We start from the raw sequence: 19,496 nt of genomic DNA on the forward strand, positions 1-19,496 counted from the left end.
TCTCAAAGAATGACAGAGCAAAGGGACCAGACAATGGAGGAAAGGCAGACAGAGAGAAAGAGAGTATTAGAGCTGACCATTGTTAAGGTCACTGTGTGGCAATACAGGCACGGGGGAGACTGTAAAGAGTAACAGCTCCACTGAGAACTCCTGATTTAGTCTGTATTTGTGAGTGAGAGGGTAGGAGAAGGTGAAGGAGGGAGAGAGAAGAAAGAAAGAGAGGGAGGTGGAGCGCAGTACCATAAAGAGTCTCACCTTGTTCTGCACCATGCACACACAGCACCCCAGCTGTCATCCAGCCTCACTCTCTTTCTCCATCAGGGCCAGTGGGGACATGCATCATTCATGAGCAGAGACTTATTTGGCTGCATCATCTCCTCACATAACTGTCAATAACTTTTCCTGGCCATGGCTTCACCTTTAATCTGGCAGCACGGTGCACTGGATGCATACAGTCCATTTTAAATGACTTTGTTGAAGACACAGAGCAAACTGCAGAAAGTTGCTTTAATGCTGAATGAATGGTGACAAATTTCTTTCCATCACACGTTCTCTGGCTACTCGATTATGACCCATGACACTTGATTTCACTCTGAGAGATGGAGAAGACTGTTCAAAGCTAAACAAATATAATTATATTCTTGTCAAAGTGACAGACTTCTAAAAAAAAAAAAAAAAAAAAAAAGGTTATCGCTGTAATTTTTGAGGAATTAAACAAATACAGATGAGTTATTTCCTTTTTCAGATCAGAACATATCTTTGTAGGAAATAACACTTTAATATTCATCATATCTGCTGCATTAGGAAGAGAGCAAACACATGTAAAGAGTTTAATATGAAAGGGTAATTATCTAAGAACTGCCCGTGTCCTGCCCCCAGCACCCTTTTTGTCCAGCCTGTCCTCTTCCCTGAGTGCATGCGCCGCAGCCCGCTGTGAGGCCGCCTGCTGTGAAGGTCACCCTCCCTGCAGCTATGGATTACACAGCCGCGCACCGTCAGGCAGAAAACGATACTGCCCTTGAGGGGAGGTCTGAGGCTCGGGCTGGCAGAAACGAGCCTGTGGAACTTCTCTAGACCCATCAGGAACAGTCAACGTCCCTACCGCTAGTCAGGTGTTGAAAGGTAGAAGGGTAGAAAGGAGAAAAATAGGCACAGCTTCAATGCATCCATTCATTCGTACATCCATCTCTCTCTCTCTCTCCCTCTGTCCCTCTGTCTGTATCTCCGTCCAGGCATCTATTCATCCAGTGGAAAGTAACTAAGTACATATTCCAGTACTACTGCACTTAAGTATAATTTGGAGATACTTACTTCATTAGAATATATTTTATGGTACACAAGCGACTACAACTTTTACTACTATTAATAATAATAATAATAGTAGCAATAATAATATCAATGAACTTTCTAAATAGAACTTTTCAAAACAATAAAATAAAATGAATTAGAACAATAAAAAAAAACACATGATAGGCTCATGCAATAACACAAACAAGGTAAAGCTAGTAAAATAAAAAATGAGGGGCAAAACTGACAGCCAAAGTCCAGTCTCCTTTGGTCTTTATCCGGGTCCAAGGGACAGCCACAAAAGTCCTGCCTAAAGTTCTGAGGCTGTGTTCTGGCTCATAAGCCTGCAGCAGTTCATCAATATAACTAGGAGCCAAGCTGCGAAGTGCGTTTAAAGAGATCACTATAATCTTAAAATCTACCTCTGGCTGGTAACCAGTGAAGAGAGGGTTGAACAGGAGTTATGTGATCTTGTCTCTTTGAGCAGCAGTGTTTTAAACTACCTGAAGGCATGGCATTGATTTTTGGCTTACTTCTGAATATAAAGAGTCACAGTGATCAAGACGTGACCATATAAAAGCATCTATGACCTTCACAAGATCAACACCAGAAAGGAACATGCTGTTTTTAGATATACTCCTCAGTCCTCTAAAGTGAAACACTTTGGACTACATGCTTGTATGAAAGGTACTATATAAATAAAGCTCAGTTAAGTTGGAAGAGGAATTAGGTCCATAAATCCTGGGACATAAAACAATACGGTTAATTTTTTTATCAGAGAAAATAACAGTTAGTTTAGGTTGCTTTCTTTGCTGTTTTTTAATGAAAAAATATATACAGATTCAAATGAAAATTAATATTGTGTTTTGTAAATATATGAACAAGTGGAAGCAGAGGATAAAGGATCGGGGCGTTTTAGGAAACCACAAGTTTGAGAAGGTCCTGTTTAACAAATGTAATATTCATCATCATCAATATTTCTGAGACCAATACATTTTTCAAGGCAGCCCAACAAAATTGCATAATCCAGGCAAAGGCTGAGCTATGGTCAAGTAAAATTAGCACTGAACACTTAGCTGCATTAGCTGTTCGTAAAAGGTCATTAGTTGATGAGGGTTGTTTTAATGCTTTGACAAGTAGAAAAAAGTGATTGGAATAATTCATATACAATTATTCATACAATAAATCTGCCTTGACAAAATAATTTTTTGTTAATTGTTTGATAAAAAAAAAAAGAAGCGTAACATGGAGATTGGTTCTAGAACTATGGTTTAGTTTGGGTTTCTTGAAAAACGGGTCAACTATTGCATTTTTAAGGCTGAGGAAAAACTGCTAATAGAAATAGAGATGTTTGCAATAAATAAAATACTAGGGCTGACAGAAGAAAACTCCTTTTAGAGAGAAATGTAGTCTGTGGAAAATTTAGTTTAGACTCTCAGTTGTGTTCTTTAAAGTGTGCATGAGGGAGCTGGGATGTCATGGTTTACAGAGTGGTCTGTAGTTATAGGACGCCGGAAGATCAGTTGTCTAATATAAGTTTGTTGGTGAACGGTAAGTACAGATGATAAGAAAGGCTTCAATTTCTTGTTTGAAATGAAACAAGCAGTGACCTTCTTACGTTTCCATTGAGCCTGTCCAGATTTTGTTGTTGTTGTTGTTTGTTTCTTTGGTTTATTCATTAAACTAGAGCACCTTCTGAGATGGTTAAATTGATCTGAATTAAACAGGTGCAATAGTCTGGCACTGCTTTAAAAGTGTTACTAATTTAAATAAAGTAATTTTATAGTACAGACACAAGTTAACTACCATCCCTGGATAAGACAGACAACAGTCTAAATTTAAAAGTGGAAGATCGCCCCTTTTATCCAGCAAAATGGTGCAGGGAGGGTCAGCGTCCTTTGAGTGGGACAGGAGCCATTTGACAACGGCTGTCTCTGGAGTCATGCCATTGTTTAAAGGTCGGAAGAGACAAAAAAAAAATACAAACACACACACACACACACTCGGCAGATCGTGTTGTCCTTTGCTGGCTCGGCTCTCCCTGCTGTGACCTTAATTTGTTCTGTCTTGAGTATGAGTGCCCACCGGGCAGTTGATGCACCTCAAGGGAACAAGCTGACAGCATGTGTGAGCATTATATACATATGGGTTTGAGCATATGTGGGAGACAGACAGAGACAGACAGAGACAGACAGAGAAAGGAGGGTGAAGACTGAGACAAACAAAGAACTACAAAGAGAGTATATAGGTGTGCATGTTGTGCATGTGTTTGTGAATGTGTGATTCTCAGGTGAGCTGCGGCCATGTTCACAAGTTTAAGTGAAGGAGCCAGAAGGAGGAGAAACCAGGGCTGAGAGCAGTGGACACAGGGTCAACCAATAAAAGCAAAAGAACACAAGCTGTCTCTTTGCAGGCTAATCCTCTAATGAAGATTTGTGGCAGTGGCTGGCTAGTGATTATTGGCCAGGCGCAGACACAAAAAACATCTTCGGTGCTACTGTAAATACAATCTCTCACATTTACACAAGCCATCACAGGCGCAAATTAGTAAATGTAGTATGGAGGCCGAAACAGTGCTGTCATACGGGCTGGTGACTGTTGTGCTCTTATATGCCATCAAACTCCTGATGCTAAATTAATAAGCAAAACCACTACAAGCCCAAACATTAACCAACATAATTCAGATGTGAAGAATGCAATGCGAAGTCGCTTATGTTTGTGCTGTTATTCCTGTCTCATCGGGCCAATTGCGTCAATCCAGACTATGCTAATTTTATGGAAATGCTTGTTTCTCTTCCACCCATTTGTTACATTTCATCAGTGCTCTCTGGAACCATGTTAACAGCCACTGTCTGAGTTTCTGTGTTAGTCAATAGCTGTGTAGAACATGCAAGCAGGCGCTCATCCATCCGTGCATCCCATAACAAAGGCTGCTACTGCATTAGGCAAAACTGACAGCGGGAGATTGAAAATTCAGTCCAGGCTTCCATCTTCACTCGTCCTTCAGAGATTTGCACTTGGATCTTCACATACCACAAATCTCTCCTCTCAAGGTGTGTCTTTCTTAAGGTAGAAGCATGTGGCAACCGACAGCAAAAAAATAAACGTTGTTCCTTAATCACAAAGCAATCACTGTGGGCGGGCATCATATAAATGCCGGTGGGGATTCTCTGAGCTCTCCCCTGACGTCAAACGCAGGTCCCGCTTCCGGTCTATCAGACTTCCGCCGCTGTTGCAGGTATGCACGAGTGCTGCTGTATTGTGTCTCTGTCAGTCGTGCTTTGCTTTTCTTATATTGGCTTTCTGCAATTTTGTAGACCTCTCGGGCTGCCTTCATTCTGCACAGGTGGCTCACGTATCACTGTCGGTAGGTCTCGATTGCTCCTGGTTTTATTATATTAGTGCGTTAAGTTTCGTAACCGCATTTTGTTTACATAGCTGCCGGTAGCAGCGCTACATGCCCTCCTCTCCCCTTCCAAACGTTGCCTAGTCGGAGTGTGATTTTTTTAGTATGTTAGTTCTATATACTTTGGTGGTAATTATTATTATTCTGTTAACGTAATGTTCATCCTGTATCGCAGGGGACTTTTGACTGGGTCGGTGTGGAACTTTGCCAGAAAGTGGCGACAGCTAACCCTGCTCACTCTTAAGAACGCTGCTGCTTTGCCTACCGGGCTTCGTCTTACCCTGCGCTGCTTTTGTCAACAGTGCCTGACGCTGCTCATCTACTGGGCTTTGCTTGCTCTCGACAGCACTGCGCCCTTCTTCGTGCAGTTTCATGTCAGTGTCGCGCTGTTGATTTAATGGAGAAAATTCCTTTTAGCTTGAGCTGTTTTAACTGTGCCTGTACTCTGACAAGGGAGATTTAGGCCCACCTTGGTCATTTTGTTTAAGTAACTTGGGATCATCCCACCTGGATGATCAGATAATGTGAATTATTTTGTTTGGTTTGCTTTCTCTTTTGTTTCTGATTTATAGCCACAGGTTTATTTCCTTTTAGGTTGATTTTTGTTCTGATCAGAAGTTTATTTGGCTGATTAAGCCTGGCAATTAACACTTCTCTTTCAAAGAATATTTTGTTTAATTGAGTTAATATTGCTTATTGTGGTTTATATTAAGTTACAGACCCGCAGTTCACCCTTTAACAGCCGAGTGTGTGCTGGACCGTCTGCTTAGTTTCTTTTCTTATTTTTCTTTCTGTTAACTGGAGCCTTGTTAATTCTGTTCCCTGTCTTTGTAGGAGCTGCAGGGCCTAAGGTGGTGGGGTTAGTGCTTCCCGGTGTTGGTGTCTCCCGTCGTGTGCTGTATGGTTTGGTGCACCCCTGGTTCTGAACCCTCACGTGTTTGCGTGTGTGTGAGTGTGAGTGTGATTGTGTGCACACGTGTGATCGGGGTGCCTTTTTGGGATCCTCACCTTTAACAGTCCACCTCTACACTGGTAAGCCGCAGTCCTGAACATCTCTTTAAATAATTGTATAGGTTAAGGCTCTTTTATTAGTAGTTAGTGCTTACAATTATATTTTATCGAACCACTATGTTGAATATTAATTTTGTATAATAAAGAATAATTGTTTGGACTGGAACCACGTCTCCTGCTCATCAGTATAACGAACCTGAGTGCCTTCTGAGTTCTTGATACTGTGTGGGGCAAATTTATTCTTTAGGTGAAATTCCTAAGGTGGGGTTGTCGTACTCTTATTGATAATATTGGTTAATGTCCTCAAAACCCTAACCACACTCTCCTATCACCACATAAACATAGGCATGAATGAATGACCTCAGGTACCTCATTACCCCTGTGTCCCTTACAGCCTTCTAATCCACACCTCTGGCACCTCACCCTCCCAATCCTCCCTTTCTACTCCCCCTTATCCCCCAGGCAGGGGCAGGGAGCTGTGGTGCAGGTCCTGGCAGATCTCCCTCTCCCCCTCCCTATCCCTCCCTCTCTCTCTCTAACTGAGGGGAAGGGCCGCTTGTTCACAGGAGAACTTGTTTGGAGACAGGTGTGCATGCCAGACGCCCGTGTTAAGCCCTACGCCACGTGGATCCCATAACTACCTGGTAACGAAGCTTCCCCGGCTCGGATCCAAGACACAACTAAACCTATTGAAGTGAACCCTTCTGCTAGCTGTAGCTACTGTTTCTGTCAACAGGCAATGCTCCATAGAGGGCAAGTCCAAGCTCAACCTGCTGCCACCTTTTTATCACCAGACCTCTCTGCATCCCAGCAACCATTATACACACCATCACAACACATTGGAAGAGATTTAGTAGGCAGGGAGAAGGTGTTGGGAGTGGAGACTTAGGCTATTTTGAGCTGTTCATGTAACATTAAGGATTAAAGGTTAGCTTAGGGCTTCTTGGAAGCAAAAGCTAGTACCACTCATTCAGTCTGTGTGCTTGGTAGTAAAGTAGTAGTGAAGTGAGAGCTGTTTGGATGGATGAGGTCACATAGTGGGGAGATGTCCTTGTGGCTATAAGTAAAGTTCAGGCAGAGCTGTAGGATGACATTCCCAACAGTGCATCAGATATACAGCTCACATTTCCTCTTTGCATGAGTCAGATGATACAGAGAGACTACGGCTCAATGCATGCTGTCAGAAGAATGCTTAGATTTCTCCCTGTAGCGTAGCTGTGACCAAAAAATTGCCACCGCACCCCATATCCAGAGTGTCTCATCTCACTGTTTGCTCATTTTCTCTCCCTCTTTATCTCTTAAGTCTCTGTCCTCCCACACCATTCGCTCAATCCTGCTCTCCCGTTCTATGGTTGCTGCATAGACTTCCTCCTCCTCGTCCCCTTTAGCTTTCTCCTCGCAGGCCATGCCCCCATGAATTGACCTTGCTGCAACTCGAGGAGAATTGATTTCTCTTTTGGTCTTTGTGTGAAACCCTATCTCAACAGCACTCAGAGGAATCCCCCCCCCCCAAAAAAAAAAAGCTGGATGGAGCTAATTTTCTTTCATGAGGACACTTTTCACTCCATTTTATCAATCTGCCTTCCTCTCTCTCTTCCCCTCCTCCTCCTCTTCAACTCGTCTTCTCCTCTGTGCACACAGAAATAGAGCAAGCATGATTAATGCAACATCTATCGCCGCCAAACGTTAACTTTTCTCAACTTCTTTACGCTTGCTGCTGTTTAGGAAGTAGGAATTCATGCATCTTCCAACACTGTTGCTGAATTATCACATTAGTTTATCTACTCCATCATATGACCCTGTTTGACCCAGGTGGTTGCGGTGGCGATGCCAAAGGGCAAACCCGTAGTATTTTCTGCCCTGGGAATGAGAACGGGCTCATACGACATGTACAACACAAAATTTAATTACGTCAGTATTACACTGTTGGTCCATGGTCTATTTTAAATCCCTGTATCTTGTTTGCAGAATTGGTACCGATGCTATAGAGTGCAAACTAAATTTCTAATGTAAACTTAAAAGCAACAAGCAGTGAGGATAAAATGATGAGGTATGTGTCACCCCAGCGCTCCAAAATGCTTTGCGGTTATAGTGATAAGAAGATAAAAGCTTTGTACACTTGGGTGCAATGTAAGCATTTATTAAGGAAGCCAGGGTGTTGGCCTCCAGACTTTCATCACACCAAATAATTGAATAGGTGTGAGCAAAACAATACACCAGACATGCAAGTACTCATGGGAAATTTGTTTAGTTTAGTTTGTTAAAAATTCCCAAGATCCAAATACTGCACATTAAAGAACCACATGTCACAGTGTGTAAGCATTAATCAAAACAAAGGGCAATTGAAATAAAGACATTAATAAGATGTATCAGAATTAAAGAGTAGTGTAAATTACTGAAACATTAGGAGAATGGATGACAATTATTGTTTTACAAGGGTAAAGACAGCAGTGCCTCTATACAAACACTAGAGAGCTACAGTGTGAAGAATCATCTGTGCCTCTTTCCACTTTGTGATCAGACTGACTGTTGAAGCATACACAACATTTTCCAGGCTTCAACTCCCAGGTGTCTTGTGGCCCCAGGATTCCCAGTAAGTAGTCAGCCAAGCTGCCTTGGTGAATGGACTAATGTGACACCATAATCACGCACAGGTGCATTTCTGTGCTTCACAGAGCAGCAGCAGCACCAGGCTTTGGATGGTGGCGGCAAGTGCTTACCCTGGTGCGTGTTGCATAAACAGTACATTTCATTCAAGTGGGTGCATGTGCTGAAAAAAATGGCGTGATGTTTACACTGAGTAAAAAAGACCTCATCACTGCAATTCACAAAATGAATCTATGCGTGCTCTTGCGTCATTCTGGCCTTTTTGCTTTTAGTGGATGGTTTTTGATAGAGGGCTCTGCAGTAAGGCCAGTGGAGCTGTGGGAGTCAAACACCTCCACATCCCTCTTGCTCTGCAGTGTTACACACACAGATGCACTCACAGACACAATGGGTTGCCTTCCCACCAGTCCAATAACAGACCTATTCATTAGAGTCTCTTACAGACAGTATTGACAGCTTGCTGACACACAGTCACTCCAGCATAAATAAATGGAGCAATAGAGAAGAGCAAGGGAGGGGGGCAGAAGGGAAGAGACCTGTTATTGTGGCTTTTTGACTGAGGAGGGATGTCTTCAAAGGTTGGTGCAAGATTGGAGCAGCTGGAGGAACACATGCTTTAAACTTTAAGCTGCTGTGAAAGGTTGTAAGGTGTACATGACTGTGATTGGTCATTTCACTGTCAGTCAGATATTCTTAATCCTAACCATAACTGGAACCCTCCCACAACATAACAGCCAATCACAGAATTTGTGTCCCCCCTACTGATCCAATCTTGTACCAACCCTCTACAAAACAGGAGTGAGCCAGACTTGGAGAGAAAAGAGAGAGCAGCCTCTTCGCATCATCTCTCACACACATGATGCGGCCTCCCTTCAGATGAGCGTCACATTAATCTCGCATCCTAGGTCACTAGGATAGATGATATATAGATGGCCTATTGTAATTACAATCATGGGAATACGTCTTTTCATTCAGTGCCTTGCCTTATAGAGGAGCTTTTGAAAGGTGAACCGGATCAAGTGCAGTGAGCTACTCATCACACACGTCATGTGTCATATTCCCACCGAAAGGAATTACAATATTCTGCAAAACAACATGGTGAAATTTGAATCCCGTGGCCCACTTGATAGAAGAATTGCAGAATGCTAGAAAATGGCCCTGCAGATTTCTCAACTTTAAGCTGCGTTAAAGCGTTACAGTTATATCTCAGCTATGCAAAGAAGCCTAAAGGGACAAACTGTGCTATGCATACCAAATATCTGGCTCATTAAGAACTTATAATTACTATGTCACTTTGACATAAACAAAGAGAACAGAGCAGTCATGGAGAAAATGGGAAGGAAAAAAACTGCTGATCTGCTCAAAGACACAGTCTACAGTGTCTCTTTTTTGAGTTGACCTCTGGAACCAGGTGAGTGTGTGCAGACTGCTAGGGGAGAGGGGGAGGTGGGGGGGGAGGTGGGGGGTCCGACAACTGGCTGAATGGAATGAGCAATAGCTATGCAGACAGGTCAAGAGAGAGACAGACTTTATGAAGACAGATGAGGCCGGAATGGGCGAACAAACACAAAGACAAAGAGACAGATAGACTGCATGGCGGTGAGCTCAGGAGGTCACTGCCGACTCAAGCAGACAAGAAGGATGAGACGTAAAACAACATCCAAACACAAACTGATCATGATAGGACAGAGGCTCCCCCAAAAACTTTGAGATCAAGTACATTTTCCAAGAAATGCTTGTCAGGCAGTGATCAAGCAGCATTTGGGATGACAGCAACAATACGTTCCAGACAGTTCTTATCTAAAAGTGGATTCTATACCAGGAGCTCCCTTCAGGCACCTGGGAGCTGAAAGGGTCGTTTTTTTAAGACAACATGGCGGCTGATCACAATGACACCACAGTCAAACAAGAGGTTTTACGTCAACAGGAGCCCGGTGATCATGTTCTCTATTAGCTTGCCATTGTTCTCTCCCTGCCTCACTCTGTTCTCAGTCCAAAAACAAACACAATTTGATACACAAATGCGCACAGCAGCAGCCTCAGCCCCGTACCCATAACTTGGTGCAGAGCCCATGTCAGGCAGACAGCTAAGCTGGCTGCCTGCGGATTTGTATAGAGCATACTGTACAGCACAATCACATATCCATTGCCATTATCAACATCAGGACTGTCGTCGCCATCTCAGTAGCCAAAGACCGCTGCCAGGGCCCCTGAATGCCTCAAAGCTAGTTACCATAGACTTGTGAATACAGCATGAAGGACAGAGCGGCACTGGTAAAGGTTATTTGCTCAAGGTCATAGAAACTAATGGTTAGGAAAAGACTAATAGCCATGCAGACACAGTTGGCAATGCATGCGGTTTACACAGGCATACTCACACCGTGCACACAGCTTGAAAAAAAAAAAATTAAATCGTATTTTTAAACTAATATATACAGCCATTTGTCAGAGATATGTTATCACAACCGAGCAGATTTATATCAGTGAGCTGAATCAGGAAATTTGCTGATTGGAGGTCGCGATCAACCAGCGCGCAGAATTGTAAAGGTCATTACAATGACATTACCCTTTTCAGGGGAAAGAAAAAGCAGAAATGTCAAATCACTCAGTAGCCACATCATCATGCAAATAGAGCAGAATGCTATGCGCTGGAAAATTTCAACATTCAGACATAAATAATAGAAGATACCTATCTGATTGACAGCTTAATGAGGAGAAGTCTAGGTCCGCAGTTTCGGCAGGTGTGAAGGGGAATGATTTAGCAAACCATTAGATGTGATGAAAAACACAGATTTAGTATTTCTGACCTACAGTTCCTTATCATTGTTTAAACACACTTCAGTCTGCGATAAATATCTGCCCTATATGCAGTGAACACTGACAGCCTTCAGTTTTGCTGAAGTAAATGTAATGTAACAGAAGTTACATCCCATTGTTTATTACATCCAGCGTAACAGTTAAAAATACACATCAGTTAAAATAGTGATAGTGTGATAACTATCCTAAACTAAAACCATTGGGTTAGTTTTCCTGCTGTTTGTTGCAGCCAAAGGGCTTTGGTTGTGGGATACTGCTGGCGTTAACACGTCCCGGCCAAATATCATTTACGGGAGCAGCTACCGCCTGCAACCTGATCAAGACAGTGCTTGTTTAACTGTTAGGCTCAAATCAGGTAATTGTTCACGTTTGACCAGCTATAGAAATGTAATGTAAAAACGGGGTGGAAAATGACTCTATTTTCACTGTAATGCAACAAAAAACAAACATGAGAATGTGAAAAAGTTCTCTAATTAATAGTCATTCTGATAGACATGAACTTCACTGAGCTGTTCAGAGGATTTAGTTCAGAAGTGTACATACTCTTCAATGTGCACACTTCAAAGTCGCTCCGACTGCATGACTCCCGATAATCATTAAAGATGTCTGCTTGAAAAACATGCCTGCCGCGAGAGCAGAGGAGCAGAGCTGCGCCTGAATCAGCCCAGGCATGCGTTAAAACAAAGTGGCCTCCGGCAGAGCACATAGCAACACACACACACACACACACACACACACACACACACACACACACACACACACACACACACACACACACACACACACACACACACACACACACACACACACACACACACACACACACACATTTAGAGCAAACACACAGACACACAAACAGTAACCACACACAGTCTCACAGACACAGCTGTAGACAAATTAGAAGACTCTGGAACACTTTCACAACCTGACAAGCACAGCGTTGCTTATCAAACATACACATGTTCTTCCTATCCAGCCCACAGAGCAGCACACCCAGGATCGGTCGCATCACTCGACTTGTAGTGGTGAACCCCCATCCTCTGTATGTACAAGCTGACTATGTAGAGCACACAGACCACACAGAATCTCCTCTGTCAGACATTGCCACTATGAGACCAGCATACTAAAGAAGAAAGAGCTGGCTGACTCAGAGCAGAGCAACAATGTATAATAACTAAGAACCACGCTGTCCTGCATACTAAGAACTGAATCTTCTTCCTTTAAAAATGCCTTTAGTTTGATGAACTGTTTTGCCATCATTGATTCAGATTGTTATTTGGAAAGGTTAGAGGGAACTTGTGTAACACGTCAACAAAAGAAATCACTATAAATTTGTATTGACTATTTGTATCAAATTACATTCCATCAGTTATCAGTAAGTTGAGGTCTTCAGTTCCTCTGGCAGAACATGGGAATGGTGGAGTCTGGTCACATGACCAAACAGCCCATAATGATACAGTCCATCTCCAAACACTTTGACCTTCCCTGTCATCACTCAGACCTGCCATATTAATGGCACACTATTATCGTAATTACAAGCACTAACCATGATTTAAAGGTTCACCCGAGCTCTCAGTATTGACAGATGTCCGAGCTCTCAGTATTGACAGATGTCCGTGTGTAATAAAAGCCGAGCGGGACACACTGTTAATAAAGAGCTGCTGCTGGTCAAGTTTAAGTAGGGATTAGTGGTACAACAACAATGATTGACCTCACCAAAATCCCATGCACCAAAAGAGTGACAACTCACCCAAAATCATGCTGTGTGTTGCTTTGGGTGTCCCTGGGATGACAAGTGTTCCCTTACCGCCCCCAGTCTCTCCCGCTTTCGCCAAGGGACAATGGCTCCAAAATGTGTTTTCAGAGTTCCTCTCCACTCTCCAGAAAGAGGAAACTCAGAGAGGCAGTACTAGATGTGAGGAGAGACTGCTGCTGCTGCTGCTGCTGCTGCTGCACATGCCGTCTCTTGCGCCTGCCCTCTCCAGGTGAAAAACTGAGTGTGTGTGTGTGTGTGAGAGAGAGAGAGAGAGAGAGAGAGAGAGAGAGAGAGAGAATGTGTTTGTGTGTGAATATGTGTGAGGAGGAGGGGGTCCAGTGTTTCTGCAGTAGTGGCTCAGGTAAGCCTGAGGACTGTATGGAGGTGGATAGTAGCAGAGGAGTGAGAGAGGGGAGAAAGAGAGAAGAGGGGGAGCCTAAACTGTGACAACCAATCACGGGAGAGGCTACAGAGCCAAGATCTTCTTCTCCACAGCAGCCAGGAGGAATTGCAGTGGTCTCCAACAAACAGCTGACAAGCAGTTTCCTCTCAAGTGTACAATTTCACAGGGAGCTTCAAATGGAAGGTCTTCAATTGTACTGTAAAGTCAGCGCCTGCTTTGGTCTCTGTAAAACACACACTCTCCTTTCCCCTCTCTGGCTGTCTCTCCCTCTCTCTGCTTCTTGTTTTTGGGGTTGGGTATAACCTAAAGGCACCTTACATGCCTCTGCTCTGATTGGTGCCAGGCTCGACCAATGGGAACGACGGTAGACACTTGTCATCATGCAGAGTGGAAGTCATGGAGGAGAGACAGCTTGACTGAAAATGCCGTCCCCCCCAACCGCTGTTTCTCCCCTTCATTTGCCACATTTTCCTCACCCATCTGCCCCTTTACGAACAGCCTGATTGTCACATCTTCTTTATTGCATTTGTTGTTTATTACCCCTCCCCCTCTCTGTCCTTTGACTTTATGTGTACGAGGACTTGTTAGTGGATTAACCTTTTATCTGTGTGGCTTTGTCCCTCTCTCCTTTTCTCCCTCCATCTCTTAACCTGCCCAAAGCAAGGTTACACATTTGATCAGCCTCTGTGTTTTCGTCAAAGGGATGGAATTTAGACTGGGAATAGGAGGGAGGGCAAAAAGGAGAGATGGAATGGAAAGCGACAGAGCGGAGGAAGCAGAAGGAGGGGCAGAGATTAAACTAAATACAAACTGACAGAGGGATGAAGCGACGTAGAGTGACAAGAAGAGATGACCAGAAAGAAGGAATACAGAAGCAAAGACAGTCGGAAACAGGAGATGGGCTGCAGAGAATTAAATTGTGGACCAAAGCAATGCGGTAGCTAATTGAAGAGGAGCTTCACAGCCAGTTTCTTATGGTCCACTTCCTCCACACCAAGAAGCCACTCAAACAATGTTTGCTATCATGTTCAAGCACTAGTCTCCCTCTCCAGTTCCCCTTGTGAAGAGGAATCACAGGATGGCTAAAGAGAGAGACATTTTGAAAATCACACAGCCACGATGTTATTGAGAAGCTCAGAGCTTCAGAGAAGGCTTAACAAAGCTGTCAAAAAATTAATCCCCTTGGGTGGGCATGCTTGCAAACACAGATACAAACACGTGAGCCTGGGGCTACAGAAAACACTGCCTGATGTTCATAGTGCCTCCTGTCATTCTGCTCTCTCTTTCCCTTTTTCTTTTCTATCTCTCCCCCACCCCACCCCACACCACCACCCTCACCGCCACCCTTCTCACGCTCTCAGGCTGGCTGAGGCTGTGAGTCACTGGGTGTTGGAGTGAATACTAAGGAGGCTGGCTGACACCCCCAATACCTCCCTGCACAGCAGCTCCACTGCACACGTTTAAGCCACTGTATGTAAACATTGGCAGACTGAGATGTCACACACACCCACTCCATATCTTACAGATTGTAAGTTTGATGAAAAGCTTCTGGTTTTATGGAACATATGGCAGCACAAAATCCTCCCTCTGTCCTGACTGCTGCCAAGATCCATGAAACAACAATACATTTAAACAGTTGTTCACTCAGAATAATGAATTCAGAGAAACATTTTGTAGTGCAAAAGAACAAAAAGATTAGAAAAGGTATTTGAGCCTGTGGGTCCTCGGATCAACCTCACAAACACAGTGTGTCTGCAGGAAATGGACCGAGCACTGAGAATATTAGTTTTTGAAAATGGGACACTTGCAGCTGGAACAAAAGTTATTATCAAATAGCTGTGCGTGTAAAGCGTTGCAGGAGCGTTTGTGTGTGTTCGTGTGTCAGCAAAAGAGCTGAGATAGGGTTTCCTCATTAGTTGTGTTGGTATCAATAATTCAGTCGGTCCTTGTTGGCGTTCAATGGGCCGAGTGCTAATGTGCTGTCGGGCCAACGGGGGCCCAGGGCCCAGCGCCACTTTAATGGATGTCATGATGAGAGGGTGAAATTGGAGCATGGAGATCCGGTATCATCCATAGGCAAGAAGGAGGGAAGATAAGGCAGAGGAGTGAGGGGACAGGGGTGGGGTGAAAGACACTGGGGAGAGGACAGATGGCATTATTGGACAGGTATGTGAGCACAGGGGTGATGGAGAGAAATGACAGGAGGAGAGAGGAAGAGGGGAAGGAAATTGGGCTATTAGGTTCTTCTGTTTGCCAAAGGCTACACATCATCAGTCTGGAGATGCTGTGCTGATCTCGCTCACCTCTGGATGAGAGGGCATCATGAGACACGCGTCAAGTGGCCACTACGGGACTGTTACAAATGAATAATGAAATTACATTATTTAATTTGTCATTCACTTGATTTGCTAGCGGTACTTTACTCGCCAATGTCACTTCAAAAGTGATTAGAGAAAAAGAGTATGTGGTGATATTTTATTGAAAACCTTTCCCTTAGGACATGTCTAAGAATATTTGGTAATTTGGTAATTACAGGAAAAAGATTTTCCTTAAAAGAGGTGCTTCATTAAAATCCTTCATATATTATTATTTATTTAAGTATGTATGTGTTGATGGGGACACATGTTTGCATTGTTAGCTGATCTGCTTTGCTCTGACTGTTAGTTGCACCAGCAATTAATTGTAATAATTTAAGTGGAAGTGTCGTAACTGAACACTTTCTCTATTTTTCTAATAAAATTATCTTACATGGTTAGTTTTAGAAAATATTTCAGGAAATGATTGGGATATTGTTCAAAATTTGGACTAATTCCGTAGCAGCCTATATTGTTGTAAGACAATTTTGTAGTTTATTAATTGTTTTGTATGTTTTTGGACAGGCTTTTTTTGATCAAGTAATTAAACTTAGCTTTCTAAGCTAATTTGAGCTCATATATAACTTTTACGTGTAGAATAACAGGCACTTCATGCAAAATGATTAATGTAATAAACAAAGAGGAATAATAACTTTAGCGGACATCTATCTATCTATCTATCTATCTATCTATCTATCTATCTATCTATCTATCTATCTATCTATCTATCTATTATATAGATGGACAGATGGATAGTTTTGTTTTCTGAGATGAGTTTTCTAGTGTTGCATACTCTGTTTTGTCATTGTGTTCTGCCTTTGATGTGTTGTTGTGGACTTGGGGGTATGTAAGATGATGGCAAGGTTGTGGAAGATCAGTGGGCTGGATCAACATGCATTACTTTTTTACTGTGCTGCTTGAATATTGTATTACCTGTCAGACACTTCTCAATTTACCTACATACATAGATTTGTTTTTGTTGCTTGTGAGGACATTGTATTGACTCGAGCTCATCCCATGAATACTTATCCCAATCTTGGCCTTAAGTGTCATGTGCCTAACCCTAAGTTTAACTTCAAGTGACCCTGATTCTAAAGCCAAGTCGTAACCCTAAAATAAATGGTTAACGTGAGCTTTCATATGGATATTAGAAGTGATGTCCCTCAATGTTCAGGAGAGCCTGGATAGTGATTGTTGGTTAACCTATGCTGCCCTCTGTTGGTGTGAGCCTGTCAACACACAATTCATTCCCTCTGTCAGAAAGATTCCCAACTGCAACTAGACAGCAGTCTGGAAAAGTTCTATAATGTAAAATTATCCCATGCAAACTGAGAGGAAAATATGTTCCCAGAACCATGTCAACACACACCGGGTGAACAAGGACACCAACTAGTTGAAAACTATCTATACAACAGACTTTTATGGATAAAGCTGCCGAGGCCAGACTCCTTTACTGAAACTGTTTTTACGGTCATAAATGGAGAGTTAGGCAAAGTGCACAGAGCCTCGGTGCAGCAGGTCAAATGCAAAAGGAATGACTGCCGAGTATGAAAAACATGTAAGCATTTATCCAGCTAATGTGCAGCTACAGCCTGTGAGAGATACAGTGCATCCGGAAAGTATTCACAGCGCTTCACTTTTTCCACATTTTGTTATGTTACAGCCTTATTCCAAAATGGATCAAATTCATTTTTTTTCCTCAAACTTCTACACACAATACCCCATTATGATAACGTGAAAAAGTTTGTTTCAAATTTTTGCAAATCTATTAAAAATAAAGAACAAAAATATAACATGTACATAAGTATTCACAGCCTTTGATCAATGCTTTGTTGAAGCACCTTTGGCAGCAATTACAGCCTCAAGTCTTTTTGAGTATGATGCCTCAAGCTTGGCACACCTATTTTCAGGCAGTTTCTCCCATTCTTCTTTGCAGGACCTCTCAAGCTCCATCAGGTTGGATGGGGAGCGTTGGTGCACAGCCATTTTCAGTTCCCTCCAGAGATGTTCAATCGGGTTCAAGTTCGGGCTCTATGTTAGAAAAATTACTCAGTGACTGTTTTCAAAATCAAACATATCGGACATTTATTCAAAGAAAGATGTCCAGCATTGCTCAAAGTCCTTCCTCCGTAGTTCAGCTTTTATACAGTGTGACAAACAGTTGACAGTTACCCCCACTTCCTCTTGTATGTCCGGTTTTGTAGCTAATACTGAATGAGGTTGTAGGTCACAAGATAAAGGTACAGAGACAATAGGAACTTGTTGTGTAACAGGTAGACAAATATTTGACAAACCTGATGAGTTCATTATTTTTCCATCACTCCGGCTGGGCCACTCAAGGACATTCACAGAGTTGTCCCAAAGCCATTCCTTTTGTTATCTTGGCTGTGTGCTTCGGGTTGTTGTCCTGTTGGAAGATGAACCTTCTCCCCAGTCTGAGGTCCAGAGCGCTCTGGAGAAGGTTTTCATCAAGGATGTCTCTGTACATTGCTGCATTCATCTTTCCCTCGATCCTGACTAGTCTCCCAGTTCCTGCACCTGAAAAACATCCCCACAGCATGATGCTGCCACCACCATGCTTCACTGTAGGGATGGTGTTGGCCAGGTGATGAGCGGTGCCTGGTTTCCTCCAAACATGACGCTTGGCATTCAGGCCAAAGAGTTCAATCTTTGTTTCATCAGACCAGAGAATTTAGCTTCTCATGGTCTGACAGTCCTTCAGGTGCCTTTTGGTAAACTCCAGGCGGCCTGTCATGTTCCTTTTACTGAGGAGTGGTTCCGTCTGGCCACTCTACCATACAGGCCTGCTTGGTGGAGTGTTGCAGAGATGGTTGTCCTTCTGGAAGGTTCTCCTCTCTTCACAGAGCAACGCTGGAGCTCTGTCAGAGTGACCATCGGGTTCTTGGTCACCTCCCTGACTAAGGCCCTTCTCCCCCGACCGCTCAGTTTGGCCGGACGGCCAACTCTAGGAAGAGTCCTGGTGGTTCCAAACTTCTTCCATTTACGGATGATGGAGGCCACTGTGCTCATTGGGACCTTCAAATGCTGCAGAACTTTTTCTGTACTCTTCTCCAGATCTGTGCCTCGATACAATCCTGTCTCGGAGGTCTACAGACAATTCCTTGGACTTCTTGGCTTGGTTTGTGCTCTGACATGTCAACTGTGGGATCTTATATAGACGGTGTGTGTCTTTCCAAATCATGTCCAATCAACTGAATTTACCACAGGTGGACTCCAATCAAGTTGTAGAACCATCTCAAGGATGATCAGTGGAAACAGGATGCACCTGAGCTCAATTTTGAGTGTCACGGCAAATCCTGTAAATACTTATGTACATGTGATTTTCTTTTTTCTTTTTTTTTTTTTTTTTATAGATTTGCAAAAATTAAAAAAAAAAAAAAAACTTTTTCACGTTATCATTATGGGGTATAGTGTGTAGAATTTTGAAGAAAAAAATGAATTTAATCCATTTTGGAATAAGGCTGTAACATAACAAAATGTGGAAAAAGTGAAGCGCTGTGAATACTTTCTGGATGCACTGTATCTCTCACAGGCTGTAGCTGCACATTAGCTGGATAAATGCTTACATGTTTTTCATACTCAGCAGTCATCAAACCCGAGGGAGTGAGCACATCAAACTCGGCCACTCAAATAATGCTAAGATCCGTCCTCCTCATTCTTTCCTGCAGGGGAAACACACAGTAAATCTGCACTCACTGAAATTCTGCTTGACAGACTGTAACTCACCTCTCTACCACAGCTCAAGCACAGTGTCAAAATGCAGCTTCAGTTGATCATAAATTCTCGTCACATTTCAGGAGGTGCGGCCTGCAGGCAGTACGTGACATTCCAGAA

At 43.0% G+C, this 19,496-nt stretch overlaps 1 protein-coding gene across 1 annotated transcript in view; it reads right to left on the minus strand.

The window, feature by feature from the left end:
• znf385a (zinc finger protein 385A) overlaps nt 1-13,530 on the minus strand; it is a 60,811-nt gene extending 47,281 nt beyond the window's left edge. Inside the window, 1 exon segment of the mRNA XM_069688620.1 lies at nt 12,879-13,530. Within this exon segment, the coding sequence (XP_069544721.1) occupies nt 12,879-12,888 (10 nt within the window). The 5' untranslated portion in view covers nt 12,889-13,530.
• Between the last annotated feature and the right edge of the window lie 5,966 nt (nt 13,531-19,496).

Source organism: Brachyistius frenatus, unplaced genomic scaffold (assembly GCF_029030835.1).
Source record: "Brachyistius frenatus isolate BFR_SWC_R1_liver_20210118 unplaced genomic scaffold, ASM2903083v1 Contig_6, whole genome shotgun sequence".
Lineage (NCBI taxonomy): Eukaryota > Metazoa > Chordata > Actinopteri > Embiotocidae > Brachyistius > Brachyistius frenatus.